Source organism: Medicago truncatula, chromosome 4, assembly GCF_003473485.1.
Source record: "Medicago truncatula cultivar Jemalong A17 chromosome 4, MtrunA17r5.0-ANR, whole genome shotgun sequence".
Taxonomy (NCBI): domain Eukaryota; kingdom Viridiplantae; phylum Streptophyta; class Magnoliopsida; order Fabales; family Fabaceae; genus Medicago; species Medicago truncatula.
Genome location: NC_053045.1, coordinates 53,508,892 through 53,530,431, shown reverse-complemented (window position 1 = coordinate 53,530,431; position 21,540 = coordinate 53,508,892). Strand labels below are relative to the sequence as shown.

At 31.8% G+C, this 21,540-nt stretch overlaps 2 protein-coding genes across 3 annotated transcripts; both read right to left on the bottom strand.

Annotated features, from left to right (window-relative positions):
- Positions 1 to 2,648: 2,648 nt before the first annotated feature.
- On the bottom strand, positions 2,649 to 7,162 carry LOC25493880 (protein CANDIDATE G-PROTEIN COUPLED RECEPTOR 2). 2 transcript variants are annotated; one of them, XM_013602528.2, is made up of 6 exons: positions 6,662 to 7,158; positions 5,428 to 5,625; positions 3,455 to 3,617; positions 3,194 to 3,296; positions 3,017 to 3,098; positions 2,649 to 2,917 (listed from the first exon to the last, which is right to left on the bottom strand). In XM_013602528.2, exons 1-6 carry the CDS (start codon positions 6,896 to 6,898, stop codon positions 2,840 to 2,842), a joined length of 861 nt encoding a protein of 286 aa, XP_013457982.1. In that variant the 5' UTR covers positions 6,899 to 7,158; the 3' UTR covers positions 2,649 to 2,839. The 2 variants fall into 2 exon arrangements, with proteins under 2 accessions (XP_013457982.1, XP_013457980.1); XM_013602526.3 differs by lacking the exon at positions 3,194 to 3,296 and having other exon boundaries at positions 6,662 to 7,162.
- Positions 7,163 to 8,878: 1,716 nt separating this feature from the next.
- Positions 8,879 to 13,557, bottom strand: LOC25493879 (flavonoid 3'-monooxygenase). Its single transcript, XM_013602525.3, has 3 exons — positions 12,891 to 13,557; positions 10,420 to 10,869; positions 8,879 to 9,816 (listed from the first exon to the last, which is right to left on the bottom strand). Exons 1-3 carry the CDS (start codon positions 13,332 to 13,334, stop codon positions 9,178 to 9,180), a joined length of 1,533 nt encoding a protein of 510 aa, XP_013457979.1. The 5' UTR covers positions 13,335 to 13,557; the 3' UTR covers positions 8,879 to 9,177.
- Between the last annotated feature and the right edge of the window lie 7,983 nt (positions 13,558 to 21,540).

Here is a 21,540-nt window from a genome sequence, read left to right as displayed (position 1 = left end):
AGTGTCGGCTTGGTTTGTCACTTGTGTCTACTTTTTGTACTTTTTTCAATTTTCCCATTATTAATCTTGGCCATGTAAAAGTGTCATATGTTATTATGTAATTTATTTATCTCACCGGTTACGCTAACAAGTGTTTTAATATAATCTATATTATATTATGGGTTACGAACAAGGGCCATAATCACATTGTTTAATAAATTTATTATAAAAATTTATATCTTAAAAATGTAAATTAATTATATAACTTTTTATCCGGTAGAACTGTGAATTCAAAAATGTTATTTCTTCCAAACTCAAATATGAATAAAAAATGGAAAATGTTACATGAACACATTTTATTTATACATCCAATTGTACACCTCATGTATTAGGGATACTTTAGTAAATTCATCTCACAACCACACTTTATCTTCTATTTGTACGGGATCCAGGTTGCCACGTGTCAGAATCTTGTGTGGGTGTAAATGATATATTGCCACATAGGGTACTACATGTATCACCGATCATAAAAAATATACTAAAAGTGATATATTTGACCTAATTAACCTTAACTAAATAGTAAATACTACTTCAACTTTATCTTGGTTTTTACTAGTGGTAAGTAAATGTAAACGTGCTAGTAGCCTACTAGTGCTAGTCACGCTCTTCTTTTCTTTACCCTATATCAAGGGAGGAAATAGTTTCATAGGGACTCGTGAAAGTAACGGGAGGGAAGGGAGGTCTTTGATGGTCTCAATGACTGTGTTATCTTTTTGCGGTGTCAATTGTCATCCATGGTCTGGAACGATACACTTTGAAGGGAGTAAATAAAGGAGTTTTTGAATACTTTTTCTAATTTTTGTTCTTGTTTTTTCCTACAATTGTGAGTTATATGTATCACATTGGATAAAAGAGTAAAGATTGAATATCATATAAGTAAGATGATCCTTAAACCTTAAAGTTTAAGGTTTTGGGTAATAGTGTGGTGTCTCTCTCGCTTGCATGGTTGTTCTAGTCTCGATGTGGCCGATCCCCCAAACTCCTCCAGTGACCCAACAATGGTATCAGAGTCCCGTTTGACGAAGGGTACGACCGAGACAACCGGTCCGTTTGTGTAGATAGTAGCAACGGCGGTACAAGAAGTGTCGGTCCGTTTGCGGAGAACCCAGCAATAGCGATACAAGCAAGTAAGAGCTTCCGCTTGAAGAGGAGCATGATGAAAACGATGGACTCACACTTGAGGGGGGAGTGTTGTTGTGTACAAGTGTGAATTATATGTCTCACATCGGATAAAAGAGTAAAGGTTGAACACCATATAAGTAAGAGAACTCTTAAACCTACTGTTTAAGATTTTTGGTAAGAGTGTGATGTCTCTTTTGCTAGTGTGATTGTTCTAGCCTCGATGTGGATGGTCCCTCCAACTCCCCGCGTGACCCAACAATTCTTTGGTTTTTTCAAAGGACCAAAGGCAGACTAGAAATAAATAATGAATTAAGAAAATTAATCAAGAAATATTTATATATAGATTTTAGTTACACACAAACACTGTCCACAGCACACTCTTACACAATTATTTTGGACTTTTATGAAATCTCACATGGATATGTTTCACTCACCATGGTCCCATCTAATTCAATGTAGTTTCTAGTTGTTGTACTTATGAATCGCCAGAAATTATAATGACCAGCAATTTGAGCTCCAAACTATACTCTGCTTACCATCCCTCTTATGTGTGTGTGGGTCAGGGAGCCAATTTAATATCTCAGCAATACCAACGGTGGAATGGAATGGATTAAGGCTTATAATAATAATAAGAATAAAAAAATGTAAAAAAATTGGAGGAAGTAAGTGTGCATTTGTGTTACCGTTGCAAAGATGCTGCACGAGTGCCAATACTCCGTTCTGTGAGGTGCACGGGCAGGGGCAACCATTTATAATATAACTTTATATTCTAAAACAGAAATACGGACACAACAGAAGTATGACTATATTAACAAGGTAAGTGGCATAAAAATAGAAGTATAGAAGTAGTGAGTGGGAGAAAGTAGCTACACAATGCACAAAATGTGATTAGTGGTTCATTAACAAGGTAAGGTAAAAAACTATATGAAAAAATGAAATTTTGCTGAATTGTGTTATTTTTTTCTTTCTTCTCACTAGCATTACAAATCTGGGAATTGGCCGGAGCCAAATCAACTAGCAGAGATTTGAGTCAGGTTTTGTTAGTGAAGGACAAATATAATTGAGTGAAATTCACATCACATGTATTTCACTATTTAAATTTGGGTCCCACTATTATTAGGTCCACTAATCTACTAGAAGTCGTTAATTTCGCTCAATCACAAAGTATAGAAGAGGAAATAGTATAGTTATTGCTTAACACTTTTCTTGCAAGTTGCAAGTAATCTATTGGGAGGTGCAGTGCATACTAGTACAAAAAGCAGTGGCCATTATAAGCCTTCAATATTTGCGATCATATCATGTCTGTCTTGACTATGATAATAATGGAGCAGATTTTCAACAACTTCAAACGTAGTACTTGTACGCTGTTCAGAATTGTAAATTGATGCTAACTTAAGGTACTGTATATGCTTTTAAATCTCAACGAATGATAGTTTGATTTTGGTTGCTGATTTAAGAACCAGCTTGTTTCTTGATTTATAATGAGGTGGATTTTAAAAGCATTGTTTCATTAGCAGTATTTCACAGTAGGGTCACAGTGTCATACAGATGCAACATTTCATTAAGATGTTGATGGATCATACTTTCATTTGACTTGGTTAGGAATAATGAAGTATACATATTTACAGTGCACAGAGCTAAAGGTCTATTTCCCTTCCATATAAAAATAGTATGGGAATTATTCCCACTCAGCATCAAAGAATCCAGCATCTTTCATCTCAGAATAATATGCGTTGTCCAAAAGAAAGTCTTCCTCCTGCAGCAAGTGCGTGGTGCAAATTCACAACATGATGTTTGTTAATGAACATATTATAGAAAAATCAAAGTCAAACAGTAAATAGCAAAGAATGCTTACTTGGAAAAAATCTGCCAGAAAAGTTGCATAAAGAAATGGAAGATATAAAGAGTGATAACATAGTACAGTAAAATCATACAACCTGCAGATGACAAGAATATCGGTTATTTATTGCAAAAGCTATAGAGATAATAACCGAGTACCTCTTCTAATTGCAAAAAAAAAAAAAAGGATTACCAATTGCCGAGGCCAGCACCAATTCCCGCCAACCCACAAGCAAACAAAGTAATTGCACTAAATATAAACATTACGACGACATAGTTGTAGAATGTTGGCCTTGCTGTAAGGGTGAGATAAATTTTTAAATTAAAATGGCAATCCCTTTGGAATATGACAACAGTATCGAATTACGCAGCAGGGTGATGAAATAAAAAGTGAACTATTCTTTCGGCTTTTACCAAAAAAAAAAAAAAACAGTATTGAAGTATGTATACTCACGAGGCAGTTTTTCTCTCCATTTAGAGAAATGTTCAAATAAAATGAAGCCATATGCTGCAGCAAGCAATAACTTATGTACTGTCCACAAACCCCACTTGATTGTATGAGTGCTTCCAACATTGCGATTGAACAATGGGACCCCAAATCCAAAAACATATATTGCCTGATTTGAAAGCCCTTAATTAGCAGAAGACGAGTCAAGAAACCACACATGCATAAGCAGTTTAAGAAGTAATCAAAAAGAACAACCAGAACTCAAAAGGAAATAAATTGATATCAGCAGGACATAATAACAACACAAATCTAAACACAAGCTGTAGCACATAAAGAACAGAGGAAGAGATTTTTTTTCAACACTATATTTGATTCACTCAATTGATAAATGAGAGGTCACAAGCATAGCCTTTTATGGGCTTACAAACTTAGCTATTAAGTATACTAATTCTTAACTATTAAGCCAATGCATTCTTATCTCTTAAAGCAAAAAACCAGTGCTGCAAGGTAATTCAAACAGTGTCTTCTACTTTTCTTTGGTCCAATAATAAACTTGCTTAATGATGAAGTATATCAGCAATTCAAACTTTTTCAATCTTCTAACTATTACTTGATTTAAATTTCCAACACAAATGTTTGAGTTATTTGTATCTAAGCTGAAATAACCACGATTGAAAACAGTTACAAGATGCAACCACTATTGTTTTTATTCTTATTCTTTTGATTATGAAAGAAAAGGGAAAAATCCATGTTTCGTAGAGACGTGAAAAGTAAGAAGATAAAGATAAACAATGATAAAAAAAAATCAGAGAAAAACAAAGAACGACCATTTTAATTGCAGTTAACACTAGTTGCATGTGACTAAAGAGACAGGAATGCATCACAATTTGCAAATATGAATGTATTGCATACAAGCTTTTCATCAGATAACATAAGCTAGACCTGTCACATCAGATAAGACAGATCTAACTCCTTATATTTATTGAGCTTGGCAGCATATGAATATATCTTAACAGCAGCTATACCAGGACAACATTTAATTTGGGAATTGAATGATGAGCACCGTAAAAAATTGGAAGTCAATAATAATAGTGCAAAAATGAAGATCAATACACACAAGCGTCCGGTGGAGAAACTTATTTGGGGAATACTCAATAAAGACTACTAGCCTAAGGGCATTAAATTCTGAGAAGTTGAGAGATGCATGGCTGTATGAATACAGTTAAAATGGGGAAACATACCGATTTATTGATTGAAGAAACCAAAACAAAAACTTTCGACCTTCTTAATGGCTTTGGGTTACAAAAAATGAAAAATGGAATTTTTCATGGAATGGTACATTTGAGTTCAAGAATCATATGGTAGAATACAAAAAGCACTTTCAAGGGAGTTTAGGAAAATGATGTTGCAATAATTCAACATGACCTTTATAAGTTAGATCATGATCATTCACTGAGGAAAGAGAGTAGTTCCCATGAACTTATCAGGACTTGTCATCTTAAAGGCATACTTTGTTTAACATTGTGTCTGATGCGGCAAAACTTCCTTAAAAAAATTGTGTTCATAGCGCTCTTTGTTATTGATCCAAATGTGGTTTGCAATCATAATGATCCACATGCTGAAATGAACTGATCATGATTAGTCAACTGACATATTTCCTTCTCTGCAAAATGCCACTACAAAGGTCACGGTTTTCTCAATTGCCATATTCACAACTCTGATTTAGTGATATAGCTTAAAACCACCGACCTCATATAGTGAGATAAGACTTGGATGTTGGAAGTGGTGGTGGTTGGTGGAGAGAAAATCAAGTGCAACAGACAAGGAAATTATATGAAACGGACAAAATAATAAACAAATCTAGACATTAAACACTTAAACTGGTATCAATCATAAAAATCCACAGATGTTTTACAAAACATCTAAATATGCACAGAACATGCACATATTGTGTGTATATGAATGAAAACCACTCTCACCTTAAGAAGGGTATCCACCAAGACAATAATTCCTGATACAATGGAAGTATGTACTAGAGCTTGAGCTTCCATGCCATTCATGTAGTTGACATTTAGTAAGAAAGCCATCAAGCTTATCTCTAGATACAGCATACCTGATGTCGTAAACAATGTCAACGCATTCCATGCCAACTCCTTTCCAGGAGAGCACTGCCATGCCTGCTCAAGCAAAAAATAAGCCTAAGTTGAAGGGTTAAAAAACAAAAAGAAGCAAATGTCCAAATCATACTGTCAACTGAATGAAAAGAAAAAAAATGAATGAACGATTATCAAAATTTGTGATGAAGCATTTTCCAAGAATGGTCAATACTCTACATCAATCTTCGGGTACAAGGAAATGGATTTCCAGCCGTTGGGTCGTGAGGGGAGCTCGGGGTGATCATCCACGTTGAATCTAGAGCAACCAGACAGGTGAGTTTGGACACCACATCTCAAGTCTCATCCCAAAACCTTAAGGCATTGGGTTTATGGGTTCTCTCACTTATATATTACTCAACAGTCAACACTCACTTTTCCATTCAATGCGGGACTTCTAACTCACCTCGCACTTGCCACAACACACAGTCACAGCAGTCAGTTGATCAGAGTTGTAGAACAAGACTCTTCTAAAGTTTCAAGATCAGACGACTGACATTTCTAGTTTCATTTTATATCTAACTTTCGAGAACAAAACTCTTCTAAAGTGAAACCCTTTAGGTTGTTAAGTGAGTGACATCAACAATTAATAAACAAATCAATAGTTGATATTAAATAAATGTGCATAAACTAATTATGGGTGGTTAAAATATCAACACTTCATTTTCCCACTTTACTAACTACTCCTTCGAGGAGAAAAAACCAATTTACCGAGCTTAAAAAATGCTCGATTCCACGGTTCCAACTAACTACGTTTAATTAAGCGATCTAGCGATAGAAATAAACATCCTAGCCCCACCTAATTTTCAATAACATCAGGACCCCAATCTTCAACATTTCAATTTTCCCCTCATAGATTAACAGTTCAACACAACAGCTTTAAACTAAAGTCATACTTGTAAGTATGTCTACATCATATTTTTTGTTTGAATACGTTGCATCTACATTATCTCCCAAGCAATTAAAACTTCCTTATAAAATTTGCTCCATTATTTTTCCAAAATCAAATATTTTTCTAACAATAATACTATATAGAAAGATGAAGGTAATAGTGATGTACCTGAAGAAAAGACCAGGCAAGGTTCAAAAGGGTAACAATCCAAAGAAGGGCATAATAGGAAGCAATAATATAAGAACCACCATTACAGAGGCTATTGATATTCTTCTTAGCTTTCAAAGCGAGATACAAAACAAACAAAACCGATGAAGCAGCAACGAATGTGTCGTGTACATTGCAGTTCAAATTCAGATCTCCAACATCGATTTGAGCCTCAGGAGCTTCCGCATTTCTTGACATAGATGATAAATCCTTTCCGTATTGCACAGCTTTGGATCGATTTCAGAAGAAAATGGGTTGTAATAAGAACATTGTTTGATTGTATTGGGAAAGTGGAGTTAGATATTTTACAAGATCGTGGAAATGGATGGATACATACATCATGATGGAAGTTCCGTCATCAACACGAAATAGTGCTTTAATGGAATCACAATCACGACCAACACACCAAACTTTTGCCTCTTAGATCAAAGTTTCCATTAATAATTTGTTATCCATATAGTACTATATGTTAACAAATCCATTTTTAACTTTATCAAGGTTCTTTATTATTATTTAATACAATTTAATTAGAAGTTAAATTTTTATTTTAGAAATCTAACGACAAAATTAACATATGTAATGTTGAGAAGTAGGGTTACGGATTCAAACTCTTTTTTTAATGGCATATAATAATGTCGACAAAATTACTATATGTGAATAAGTGAGGTGTTTGGAGTTCGAACATCAACCATTGTAAATAATAATGTATGCCTCTGTCAATTGAATTATGCTCACGGGGACTATGGATTCAAACTCTATTCCCACATATCAAAATAAGACATGTATGTTTAATTTCATACATTTTCACGAGATTTAATGTGTTTAACAACGTATAATTTGTCATATTCACAATTCACTAAATGAATGCGTGCCCATTTGGGTTGGTTTGAATGGCTTTGACTTAGATGGAAGTCGTACGCTTTTAAGGCTTATCTTTAAGTCTCTAGTCCCTCATTCAATTTTTTTGTCGACTTTTCAAGCAGGCCTACATTATATGCAAAAAACATATATCTTTCGGTGCTAATTTTTTGATGTGTTTCGTAAGTACATCCAAAACTAAAGTAAAAAAGGTAACGGCTTATGATTGACCTTTCGTGCAATCCTGGGAAAATATGCAAGGGTAACAAATAACAATGTGAAATTCTTTGTCATACTTTTTCATGCGTCCGTTGAATTTTTTATTTTGTTCTAGTTTGGACTATATAAATCGAAACAAAAAAACATGTTTCGATTTCTCAAATTTGAATTGTGTCAATATTAGCAATAGGGATTGGCCACTTTCCCATTTTTCTACTTTTAACCTAAAAACTATAAAAAAATAAAAATAAAAAAAATAAAAACCTGAAATTCCAATATCTCTTTATTGTGTCATTTTTCAACAAAACTTGGTTGAATCCATCGAATTTGAGGCATTTTCAACTACTATAATAGATATTAGTACACATTTGGTCAAATTTTGTGTGTTTGATTTAAGTTCTTTTTTTCTTTTGGATTTTTGGTGTCTTACGACTTTTAGAAATTGATTTATGTTTTTCAACATTTCAATTTCTATAATCTGAAATGTGCTCAGGTACGTACGGAAAATAAGTAATCAAGACTTAAATATGTAAATACTCTTTTGAAATATAGCAAACTTGAGTTTTGATCACTACAATTGATAATTCTTTCTATTAGACCTTGCAAATATTATCACTTTTTTTAGCGAAATATTTATCACTTTAGTTTGGTCCCTCAATCCATTTTTTTTTTTGTTGAAGTGACATATTTTTCCTAACATGTCAATATTTAATGGATTTTGATGATGTTGATGACTCATTTGATATTGATATGGATGGACAAAGATACTCTTATGGTTGAAACTACAAAACGAAGAGACCAAAATACATTTACAACAATCTCTGTCCTTTGCAATCCTAGTCTCAAACGCACTGCTCATAAATGTATCGCACAATCATAAGCAACAAAAAAAAAAAAATTACAAAATTGTTGAACACTAAATTATCTCTCTATCTCCCGTAAGACACATAATTGTGGTTCCAATACGTGAAGTCGTTAATTGTAACATTAGTCTTCCACGAATCAGAGTGTTCATTCTCCCAAAACGAAATTGCAGAACAAACCAATCATCGTAATCATACTGTTAAAGAAAACTTGAAAATTTTAACGGAAAGAAAGAAATAACAACAATAGAAATCGTGGTGATCTCATCATTAATCAATTACAATTTACAACTGACAAGCAAATACAAACGTTTTACGTTTCTTAGTTTATTCTTCTTTTTTGTCAACATAAAATACAAGCAACCAAGCCCAAAGGCAAAATGTCCTCTATGGCCCATTAATAGTTTACAAGCAAACTTGAATGTAATGTAAACTTTTCTTGCTTTATTAAAAAGTTGAGAGTATCCACAATTTTAATAATAGAACGATGATTGGATGAAGGCAAGGGGCATTAAGCCAAACTCGAAAAGATGATGATTACAAGTACAAATGAGGTGAAAGCCTTGGACGAGGATGGGCTAAAATAGGCACTGCTCTCTGTAAGGTGAGCCCATATGCTTCATCCATATTAAGCTTTTCTGGACTTACACCATTCTCCAACTCCCAATCATATGCATGAGCCAACGTTGCTGTAAGAAGTTGAACCATCCTAAGACCAAGACTCATACCAGCACATATTCTACGTCCAGCACCAAAAGGTATCACCTCAAAGTCATTTCCCCTAACATCAACATCAAACTTCTCACCACCGGGAAGAAACCTTTCTGGCTTAAATTCCAATGGGTTAGACCATTCTTTAGGGTCGCGTGATATGGCCCAAACATTGACCAATAGAGTAGCACCTTTAGGGATATGATAGTTAAAGATCTCACAACTTTGTGTTGCAACACGTGGGAGGGATAGAGGAGTTGATGGATGAAGACGTAATGTTTCCTTCACAACAGCCTCTAAGTAAGGAAGGTTGGTCAAGTCTTGTTCAGTTACCAATCTGTCTCGTCCCACAACAGTGTCCAACTCATTTTGGATACAAGCCATAAGTTTTGGATTTTTTATCAGTTCAGAAATTGCCCACTCTGTTGTGCTTGCTGTTGTATCTGTTCCAGCTGTGAACAAGTTCTACAAGCATACAAAATTGAACTCTGATGAAAATTATTAAACCCATTTACAAGTTCATTAATTAATGTTTTAATTTGTATTGAAAATAATTTGACTTTATAAAAAAGATTAATAAATTTACATTTTTTTTTTATATATAGATTGTCACATAAAAAGTAACAAACGACTTTTGTTAAACAATAAAATAAAAATTATTTAACATGGATTTTTATATGTTATCTGGTCATTAGTGGATAAAATATTAAGAGTTTGGTTTCATTTTTTCGCATTAAATAAAAATATATTTTAAAAACATGTATGAAAATATAATTTTGTAATTTTGTTTCTTTCAAAAGAACGTATAATTTTGTTATAAAAAATCATGTAAAGTAAACATTATTTTCATTTTGTTATAATTAAATAATAATATTTTTTTAAGATGATAAATATAATTACGACTTTTCCACAATTACTGCGTAAATTTCCAGAATTATTACAAATCGTTGATCGTCAGTTTTTTGAAGCTTGAATAAATAGATGATTTTTTTTAACAAATTAAAAATATTATTTTTTATAAAATAAACAAACAAGATTTAATTGGACAACAATAGAATGTACACGTACCAAGAGTAATGCTTTGATCTCAGTATCATTGAGTGTGTCTTCATCCTCAGGAAGTTTTTCTTTGAGTGACAACAACGTACTCAACAAATCATTGTGCTTCTCACTCTTAGAAATCCTATGGTCCTCAATAATGCTTGTTAAAAATGTATCAAATCTTTTGTGTAATTTTTTCATTTTACCTTGCACACCTTGAAGATCCAACCACTCGAAAGCAGGAAGAAAATCACCAATATTGAAAACACCAGCCAATACCATAAGTTCAACAACCATAGACTTAAACTCATCAGCCCTAGGATCACATTCACACCCACCATTCCCCTCATTAAATACTCGCCGTCCTATCATTACCCTAGCCAATGCGTTTGTCGTGCATACATTCAACATTTGTCCTAAGTTTACTGCTTTGGACCCTGAACTTGCCAAATTGCGGATCAATCTTGCTACCTCTTCCTGCATTATATGTGTATTTTATTTTTTTTTAAAGTTTGCAAACAACTATAATTAATTCATTTACGGATAGCTTTTCTTAAATAAAAAAAAAAAATCATATATAATTATTTGTCGAGCACAAAATTGTACTCCAAAAAGTCTATATTTTATTGCTTAATAATTTTAATTATCACCCAAACCAAACTAAAAAACAATTTTATTTTATAGTATTTTGTAAATGAAAATTTAGCGTGAGTGTGGGGGTATGACGCCTCAATTAAACACATCTGATTTTATGAGAAGACGGTGGTAATTCAAAATTTGGTCGCAAGTTGCACATATTCCAACTAAGATTCTAAAAAAAGTTATTAATAATTTAATATTGTTAAATTTACTCATGTTGAAGACCGAATGAAGTATTCGGCCAGAAGATGCACTTGTTCCACTGGGGGATCATACTATTTTTGGTAAGTTTTAAAAAATATTATTTCAGTTCTCCAATTTTTATCATGATAATTTTCATTTTTACTATAAATGGTAAATACACGCCTTCATACTGTTTTTCAGAGGTCCATCTGAAAACACCCTGAAGTATTATTAATCTTTCAAAATAGTCAATCATATTCTACACATAATTTTATAAACAACTATTTTTACTGGATTTTCCAAATTGAATTTGTTCAAGAGTTGTTAACTTAAGAGTTCAACTTTATAACCTTGAGAACATGATTCATATCTCATCATGGACAGTTGTAAAATGGGAATTAATTATACCGTATTTTTTAAATGTCGAATTCAAAACTACTTAAGAATTGTATTAAACATCCTTTTAAAAAAAAATCACTACCAAAAAAAAAACATCCTTTAAAAAAAGAGTTGCATTAAACATCACTTAAAATACACTGGTTCAAATAAAAAACACGTTCACACATAAGCTAAAATATAGCTCAATTTCTCAACAAAAAAAAAATGGTATGAAGTTTACTCATAAATTTTGCGACTAATTAAATGCACTAAATATTTTTTTAGCTGTTTTTTAATATTATATTACTCCCTTCGTTCCTTTTCACAACACGTAACAAAAGTCATCATATGTGTTAAAAAAAGTTGTTGAAGTAAAAATTTTGATTGAATTGTGTGTGTTAACTACTAAATTACCATTTGTGTATAAATGCATTCAATATTCCTTTTTACTTTAAGACAAGTTGATAGTTCTTCGAAAAAAAGACAAACATTTGAGAAAAATATAATAAATGTATTTAGAAATTTACAGAGAGACTTATATTTACGGACAAACAATTTTTTGTAAATTGTCCTATAATTAGGGACGAAGAGAGTAAAAAGCTAATTAGATTTATAACCCCCTTTGATTTTTAATTTAGGCCTCTGCGTATGTTTGGTCGGTCTTTCCTCTTTCTTTTTTTTTTGTTCAAGTGTACAATGGTTCCGAAGCCGGGAGCCGAACCCCTTTGATATTTTCTATGTATAAAAGAATGTATTGTTACAATCTAAGATCCCCGGTTGTTGAAGTTTTGAGAAAAATTACCTTTTTAAATAATATAATCAATTTCATCTATTTGTTAAAGTTTTATTAACAAACAAGAATTTGACGGAGAAAAAATCTAAAAATGTAATTTTCCCATAAAATAATTTGATACGTCCTCCGATCCTATTTATAAGAGAAATGTGGGTCAATAAAAGTTGATGTATCCGGTTAAAAATTCAGTTGAGATACATTATAGCTAGTAAAACAAGACAAAAGAACTTCTACTTAATTTTGTAAAACATTTGTAAAAAATGGACCCCATACTAACCCTACACGTATAAAAGTGGAGGGGAGAACAATAAATTTTTCGCTATTTTTGCTGTCTAAGGAGAATAGGGGGACCTGTCAAAAAATAGTAGGCAGGGGTAAAGTGGTAGGGTAGCAGGGCATGAAAATACATAGTTGATTTAAAGACAAAACGATGAACATAACTACATTTTCTGAATAAATGAAAATAACTACATGAAAACGAAAGGAAACGAAAAATGATCCTTACCTGACGTATGTGTCTAAATTCATCCAAAGCCTTAGAAGAGAACATGTGAACGTACGATATTTTCCTTAACAAACGCCACCGTGGTCCATAAGGAGCAAAAACAAGATCTTGATAATTATATGCTAAGTATTTGGCGCCGGAGTTAGTTGGCCGGCTAGAAAAATTGGTATCATGAACTTTTAAGAATTGTTCAGCGACCGAGGCGGAAGCCGCGACAATCACGTCGACGTAGCCCAAACGAAGATGCATGAGAGGACCGTGTTTAAGGGCCAAGACTGCTAGGGCATGGTGTGGTACTGGGCCCATGTGAGGTAGGTTTCCGACGATGGGCCATGGGCTTGGCCCGGGTGGAAGAGGTAAGGAAGGTTTGGTTATTAGGTTTAAGAGACGGTAAATGAGAATCGCTGCTGCAATTGTAGCAAAGACAATAATCAATGGAGACATGCCTGTTGTTGCTCAGATTGTGTTGCGTGTGTAAACTGGGAAGTGCAGGTGCAAAATTATTTTTAGTGAAGATTGTGCAAGTGTAATTTCTTCTAAACAATAGTGAGCAATGGCGCGTAGATTCAAAATCTCAAGATGATGATATGATATGATATGCTATGCCATGAACCCTGTGCTGGTTCTATATTTTATGAATGAATGAATTGGTGGTGTGTCATATAGTGCAACCTCATTGTTATATATATAGGGAGTGATAGAGGATGTGTTTGGTGTCTGTTTTTTTAAGTGTGGTAGAATTTCTTTTTACAATGATAATTAAATATATAAAGAATTGGAAAAATGTATCATTAAAAAAAATGGAAATATTACACTTGAGTCCAAATCTTAATTAAAAAGCACATATGTCTCTCTTTCACCCAATGTTTATTACCTATGTTTCACTTCATTAGAAGTGTGAATAATCTCGGTAAGAAAAGAAAGGGAAGTATGAAAACAATCAATCAGACAGAAGAGGATCATTTCAGTTTAATTTTCTGAGGAAAAGGATCATTTTAGTTTATGTTTTGACAAAAGGATTTTATTTTTAATATTTAAATTATTGAGGGGTTTGACGTTTTCAGTTGTTTGCATTTTCATATGCGCTTATCAGATAATAATATTAATATTTCTTTTACTTACACTAACATAACATCGAATATAAACTATATTTTTTGTACCGAATTTAAGAACTATGTATTGATCCTTTTGAAAAAACAAAACAAAACTAAATACTGATGGTGTAAAAACATTACAGCAGATATTTTTTAATTCGCCATTGTGTCATTTCATATTTTCATATAATTATTATTTCATAAGTGCCAAAATGAAAAGGGCCATGGTGGAGTCAAATGGAAAGTACAGATCCTGAGGAATAATATTGTATTGTAATAATTTAACATTTTTAGGGGTTGTTGAAACTTGAAACGTGGCCGACTGGCGGTTAAGAGTCAAATGAAAGATTGGATGAATCAGTCAGTCAGGTGGTAAACATGTACTAGTAGATGTAAGAAATTCAGTTGCAAAAATTGCACGGATCAAACGAATTTACGTGGTCAATAGATAGTCGGTCATATTTCCTAACAATTACCCCTAAAAAAATACAAGTCTTTATATAAAAAGAATTAATGTCAGCATTAGAGATTATTATAAGGTCATAATTATTTTAACTACTGAAATGCATGCGGGAGGAGATTCTCCCCAAATGAATTTTTTGTCCGGTTAAATCTCGGCCCTATATTTGTTTTTATCATTGCACGTCGATCTATCCCTACCCAAGTGGTTGCAAATGATAGATAGCAGTAAGGGGTTCATAACATAGTTTTTTTCTAAGTGATTATAAATTTATCTTTTTAATGTGAATAATTGGTTGACTAGTGTTCGAACCTCCGTCCCAGCATATATTAAACATTGACCTTATCAACCGAATTAAGCTCACAAGAACTAGGTGATAACATAGTTTAAAAATGTCTATCTTGCCAAGTGACTAGAATGTGATGTATTACACTCTTACTAACTTAGAGCTTAATGTTTCATAATATTTAAAATTAAAAAAAGTTAGTAAATTGCACTATTTTTTATTTTTCAATCAAATATTTCAAAATCTGTTTTCTAAATTTACAAAAATAATCTTTTGTTTCAAATTTGTTCAAATAGTGACAAGTATGTATTTTTTTAAATAAAAATGTGCATATTTATTAACTTAGACCTTAACATTTTTAAGTTGGTTTAAGTTAACAAACATATAGTTATATATATATATATATATATAGGGGAATGCTACAACACTCCCACTCATTTATATATATATATATAGGGGAATGCTACAACACTCCCACTCATTTATATGAAGATGTGTTTTAGCATTGTACACCTTGAATGTTTAGACAAAAAAAAGCCAATTTCTCCTTTTAAAAACAAGTATATGTGAAGGGCAGTTCTGTAATTCGTCATTTATTGTATCTTTTTTCTTTTTACTCGTAGCTCTTGTCCCCCCACATTCCTTCTTCAATTTTCCCTTTAACTTCCGAAGTTCCACCCCTTCTCTCTTGCGATTCCGATTGCTGCAATTGTTCCTGGAGATGCCTCACAACCTCATTCAATCTTTTAATATTTTTTTCTCTTGCACTAAAATAACATTTTCCTTTGTACTGGTACTTGAATCCAACATAAACCACAAGTTGTTGTTTCCACTCAAACAGATAAGTGATTACCCGCATGAGAGGTAGAAAAACAAACAACAAGGTCGAAGCATCGTTTCTTCTAATTATAAGCAGAGATTGCACAGCAGATAGAATGAGAAAAATCCAAATTCATCATTTCTTCTCCTCATTCAAATTAAAAGTGAAAGAAAATAAACAGTAAATATAAATTGTTAATTACAAATCTCCGGCGACAACAATTTTAACAGTATCATAAGCTTCCATTCGGCGGCCATCTAAGCTTGCACCGCATACTCATGGTGAGTGCGTAAAAAAGGTTTGGGGACAAGAGCTCCGATTAAAAAAAAAAAAAAAAACAATAAATGGCGAATTATACAAGTTTCTATTGATTCTTATGTATATGTTTTTGATCCTATGCCTTTTGTTTTATTGCTGCATGTACAATTTTTATTTTAAAATCTTTGTGAGACTTGTAGTGGTGTGAAAGTCTTTCATCAACACAACTCTAAATAAATATTATTTAGACAGATTTACATAAAACTAATAAAATTAAGGCTAAAATATGGTTTTAGTCCCTGCAAATATGCTTCGCTTTGGTTTTAGTCTCTGTAAAAAAAAAAATATTTTTGATCCCTGCAAAATTTTTGTTTTTGAAAATAGTCCTTAAAAAAAAATACCTTTTTTTAGAATGCATAAAATTGAATGAAATGAGCTTTAACCAAAAGTTGTTGAATGTTACTTGAAAAAACTACTTCTCCCCAATTTATTTCACAAGCACCTCTCTTCAACTCACGCTGGCAACCTTTTCTTTTATTTTTTCAATATGTTTTTTTTCTTCCATTTTATTTTATTTTATTTTTTGAACCGATCCATTTAATTTTTTTTAATGACGGTCCATTTAAGTTTATTATCTATTTTTTAAGGAATTTTATTATTTTTTTATCACTTATATATTAATTTCAATATCTTTTGATTATCACAACCTCGCAAATATTTTTATTCACGCTGTCAATGAATGACACCGAATATTTTTATTCCCTTTCTTCAACCTCGGAAATATATACACACACATTAGCGTTTGGAGTAATACTTTATGTTCGTCTGTCTTTTTTGTTGTTACGCTTATGCGTATAATTTTTTTTAGTGTTGCGTAATGCGTATAATTATTTTTATAAAATTTTGATTTTATTAAAAGTACAAGTGTAGTTGCCTAAAAAAATTATACTTATATGTATTTTACACATTTGTATTGTAACAAACTATACATATCTTTTTCTTATTAAAAAAATTAAACATATATTTTCCAATGACACCAGCAATGTATCAAATATAATATTATATAATATAAATTCTTATCTTTTTGACTGACACTAAAAATATGGTATTCTTATAACAAAATTTGTTATAGAGTATAATTGGAAAAGAAAAAATCAATTATTCTCATTATATATACACACACGTATGCATATTATAGATGTTATATCTGAATATATGATTGAGCGTGACGAAGAAAGCAATATAAATGAAGAAATCAATTCATATAATTCAGGAAGAGTACAAGATGGAGGCTACATGAATAAAATTAGAAATTAAATAGGAGTTGCGTTGATAAAGAGTAGAAATGTTTGAGTTTGTGATGATTTGTGTTTTTTTATCTTAAAAGATGATTATTGTTTTTAATTTTCCAAACTACTTTGATATTATTTATGTTATTATTTGAGCCTCCTTAAATTATTTCTCCTATTCAAATATTTAACAAGTCCTTTATATGATGATACAAATTTGTATTCATGTTACACAAAATAAACGTCATTGAGTAAATATAGTATTTGTAAAAATATATCTTTTATATTTTAAACATTTTTTCCCTTCAAAAAATATTTTAGATATTTTTTTATTTACTTTTTTTTTGAAGAAACAAAAATGGAATATATTACTATGAACATTGTAATTGTTGAAGCACAAGACGTGCCAAAACAATCACATAAAGATTACAACCCTGTCAAAATTACATCAAAGATAGTCAATGTCCATACATAGAAGCGGGTTCGACCACCAACTATGTGTATCAAAAATAAAGACTATGTTGCTAGCTTTCAACCACCACAAGGTATTTGATTTTACTTTATCTAACAATACTTGTATAGAACTTTGACGACTCTGAAATAACCTATCATTCCGTTCTTTCCATAAAACTGAGACACATTGAAACCAAATCAAATGAAATAACGATCGACGCGATTTCAAACCACCTACATATTCAATAAATTGCACAAAATGATCTGAGATAGTATGAGAATCGACCCATTCGACACCAAGCCAAGCCCGCACCAAAGGCCACAAAGCACCAAAAATTGGACAAGACAAAAATAAATGATTCACATCTTCAACCTGCCTGCATCCCGTTACACAAAACCGATTTTCCACAGCTATAATCCCACGTTCCACCAAATTTGATTTAGTAGGTAAACGATCCCTCAACAGTCGCCAAACAAGGATAGAAACTTTTAAAGGAACCTGTTTATGCCAAATTAACTCCATATTTTGATGAACATGAGGTGGTTCCTGTGATGTCAACAAGTCATATACACCACGAACAGTATAACCAGAAATCTGATCCGGCAACCACATCCACCTGTCTGTTTCTGTTTCCTGCAAAGTGATTGTCAGTAATAAATTCAAAGTTAATTCATAATGAATTCAAAGTTTTTTTATTTATTTATAGACAATGCATAAATATATGTAAGGTTCCAGGTTCGAACCCCATACACCACCAAAAAAATAATAAATTCAAAGTTTTGTACAATATTTTGCCAAATAACTTTAGAACTAAAAAAAAATAAAGAAACCAAACAACTTTAGCCTTTTTCTTAAAAGACTTTATTTAAAACAAAACTTTGTTTTAAAATAGTTTTTAGACCGAAAAAAAGTCTGGCCAAACGGTATCTAAATATTTGTTATTTGTGGCACTGGCACATGTTAGCATATATTTTCGTATATACCTTAAAAAAGAAAGAACCATACATAGTGATTCGTACTCCTTAATTTGTTCTTTATTTGTTGTGGCACCACTGCACGTCACGTAGTACTCATCCGAGAATGAAAGAATTCGAATTCTATGAGGCCACGGCTACATGCGAGTATTGCAAACCCCGCTGGATTTTATCAGGTTGTTGTACTCACAATTCATACCTACCATTTTTCTATGAGCTCACAATTCATACCATCATCACCTACCAGTTCACCCCAACAACCACTCTTAAATAAACTACCATTCCTAGGATGATATCGAATTTATTCCCACATGAGCCTTTGGTGGCCTTCGTTTGTATCAACAAAAAGTTATTCTCACATCACATTAATGCATAAAATATGACTCAAATATAAGTATATTGTAAGAAAATTAAGGTACATTATATTAAATCGAGATTAATTCTAAACTATTATTAATATTTACACAAGTGTAAAGCCCTATTTTAGTTTAGAGTAATTGATTTATATATCAACAAATAAGAAGCGGACAAAATAAAGAAGAGTGACTTTTGTCAAAAATAAAATAAAAAAATTAACTTGTACCATAAAAATAAAATAAAAATTAAACAAGAGTGACAAATCACTCTTTATTTTTAATAAAAAAAAAACCACAAACCATTCTCATGTGTGAACATGACCTATATCTACTTTTCATTTCCCTTAAAAAAAAAAATCCAATTTTCATGTTTCAATGAAAATGACTTGTTCGGTTAATTATCGTTGATCTTTGATCATATGTGGTGGACTTTTATATAATTATTATGATATGAATGTTGAATTGTTAAGTCTTAGTGTCTTTTGGTAGTTTCTATCTGTGTATTTAACTATCTTAATCACTTGTAATGATCCAAAAATATGGATGGAAAATGTCTCATCTAATAATCCATTTGATTGTAAAAAAAAATGACTTCCCTACTTCACTATTTAATGTATGGGTCTAAAGCCAAAATATAAGGGATGTTTAGGAAATCCCAGAGATTAAAATCGAATATCAATCAAGTATATGTCCTATGAGATGAAAAGTGACTTAAATGATTTTTAATTAATTTTTATCCAATACATCCCCTAAAGTGTGTATTTAGTATTGCAACGGCGATAATTGATTTTTAATTAATTTAATTGATTCTAATTAAAAGTGACTTAAATGTAAAGTGATTTATATTTAAATATATTTAAGTAAAAATGAGTTAAACAATAAATTTAAGAGTAAAATTAGTTATGGAAGTCAAAATCTATAGATTTTAGTTTCAAATTTATACAAGCAAAATCATTTTCACTTTAAAACATTCAAACATATCAAAATCAGTTCTACCCTAACATCATTTTGTCATTTCGAAATTGAAACAAAACAAGCACGATATTTTTTTGGTTGGAACACGAAACGTCTTAAGTACTTGCTTTCATTTAAAACAGATTAAAATTGGCTCGACATTTATAACGTTTGGGACCAAAATAAGAATTGTCATTGCATACAAAGCCAAAATAAAACCTAAAATAAGGAACCAAAAATATTTAAGAAAGTATACATGTCAACATGAGTTGCTTGCCGCATAAGGGATATAATATACATACGATATGTGAGAAAAACTTACAGTTATTGATCGACGAAATGACCAATTTGATAGTGTTCAAAATATTTAAACTTAAACAAAATTGTTAATACTTTAAATATTAAGGAGTAAACTCTCATTTTGATGGTTAAAATTGTTAATACTTTTAATATTAAGGAGTAAACTCTCATTTTGATGGTTAAAAGTGTCGGATTAATTAAATTTTTTAAGAAAGCTCACCAAATATTAACTTTGTTAGTCAAATTAATCTAAAACAAAAAAACTTGTCGCATTTGTTGTAATTTACTATGTGAGATGCTTATGTGACCATTCTGGTTGGCATTTAACAAAAATAAACACAACCAACATGACGAGTTCATGTATGCTCATTATCTTAGGTCTCCCTACGTCCTCCTCTGCCTCAACTTCTTGATTGCACTCTTTTTTTGATTTGTTCTTCTATATTTTTTTCTAGACGATTTTCATCTCGAGTTTCCTCCTAGGCCCTTCCTATTTCCTTCTTCCTATCTTGTTTTTGTTTGTTTTTCTTCTCACTGTTTTTAGATAATTACATGCTTAAAGAGTGTTCGGAACACACGTTAACAAAATCGTTTTTTTTTCTTTCAGTTCTCCAATTTTTTCTCTTTGTTTTCAACATTTTACTGGTATTATCTCAGGAGGCGATTTATTATTTCTAAATGAAAATGTTGCCCCTAACATATTGCCAAAATCCCTGCAACCATAACACAGATGATAGAATCCTAATCACCTGTGTAGAAAGTTCAATGATAAAAAGGGCAAAAAAGGTGGTTTTGGTAATTTGTAGGGATGAAGGTGCAAATATAGGAATACAAGATGATGAAGTTTTCTTTTCTTTGAATTCAGTTAAGAAATAGCAAAATAACTTCGGACTCATCCACTAAAAAAAACTCGGACTCATTTTTTTTGAGCACAACAGACTTATTTTGAAACCAATACAAAAAAAAAAAGAAATTGTGTAATTCAAGATCATGAATGAAACCCATTTGTTTTCCCCGATAGATAAGTTTAATCTACATAGTTAGTCAAATTTAAATTTGAATAGGAAGTATAAACCTGGAGAACAATAGGTAAATTACTTTCTATGACAACACCATAATCAAACTACATATTTCATCAACTTTAGTAAACTCCAACCAAGGCTAGAGCCAAATTTTAGAAACTGTTCCGAGTTCATTATCTAACAAAAAAAGTTGCATACATTATTAAAATCTTCCCACAAATCCCTTTCACAATTGTTGGCTTATGATATCAACAACACAATGGAATCAGAGGACAATGAAACTTTCTTCAACAGCCAAGTCTTCCTGCTTTCAAAATTCATTTTACAACGGAAAGACATAAGTCATTAAGCGCTTATCAAAAACATAATGGGGAAAAAAATGA

What these genes read in the sequence shown, in the direction of transcription:
- LOC25493880 (XM_013602528.2), bottom strand. Translation starts at nt 6,898, where the DNA reads ATGTCAAGAAATGCGGAAGCTCCTGAGGCTCAAATCGATGTTGGAGAT. An exon ending in TTGCCTGGTCTTTTCTTCAG is followed by an intron (nt 5,626 to 6,661) that starts GTACATCACTAT and finishes TTGCTTGAGCAG; the next exon opens with GCATGGCAGTGCTCTCCTGG. An exon ending in TTCTGGCAGATTTTTTCCAA is followed by an intron (nt 2,918 to 3,016) that starts GTAAGCATTCTT and finishes CACTTGCTGCAG; the next exon opens with GAGGAAGACTTTCTTTTGGA.
- LOC25493879 (XM_013602525.3), bottom strand. Translation starts at nt 13,334, where the DNA reads ATGTCTCCATTGATTATTGTCTTTGCTACAATTGCAGCAGCGATTCTC. An exon ending in AATTTAGACACATACGTCAG is followed by an intron (nt 10,870 to 12,890) that starts GTAAGGATCATT and finishes CATATAATGCAG; the next exon opens with GAAGAGGTAGCAAGATTGAT. An exon ending in AGATCAAAGCATTACTCTTG is followed by an intron (nt 9,817 to 10,419) that starts GTACGTGTACAT and finishes GTATGCTTGTAG; the next exon opens with AACTTGTTCACAGCTGGAAC.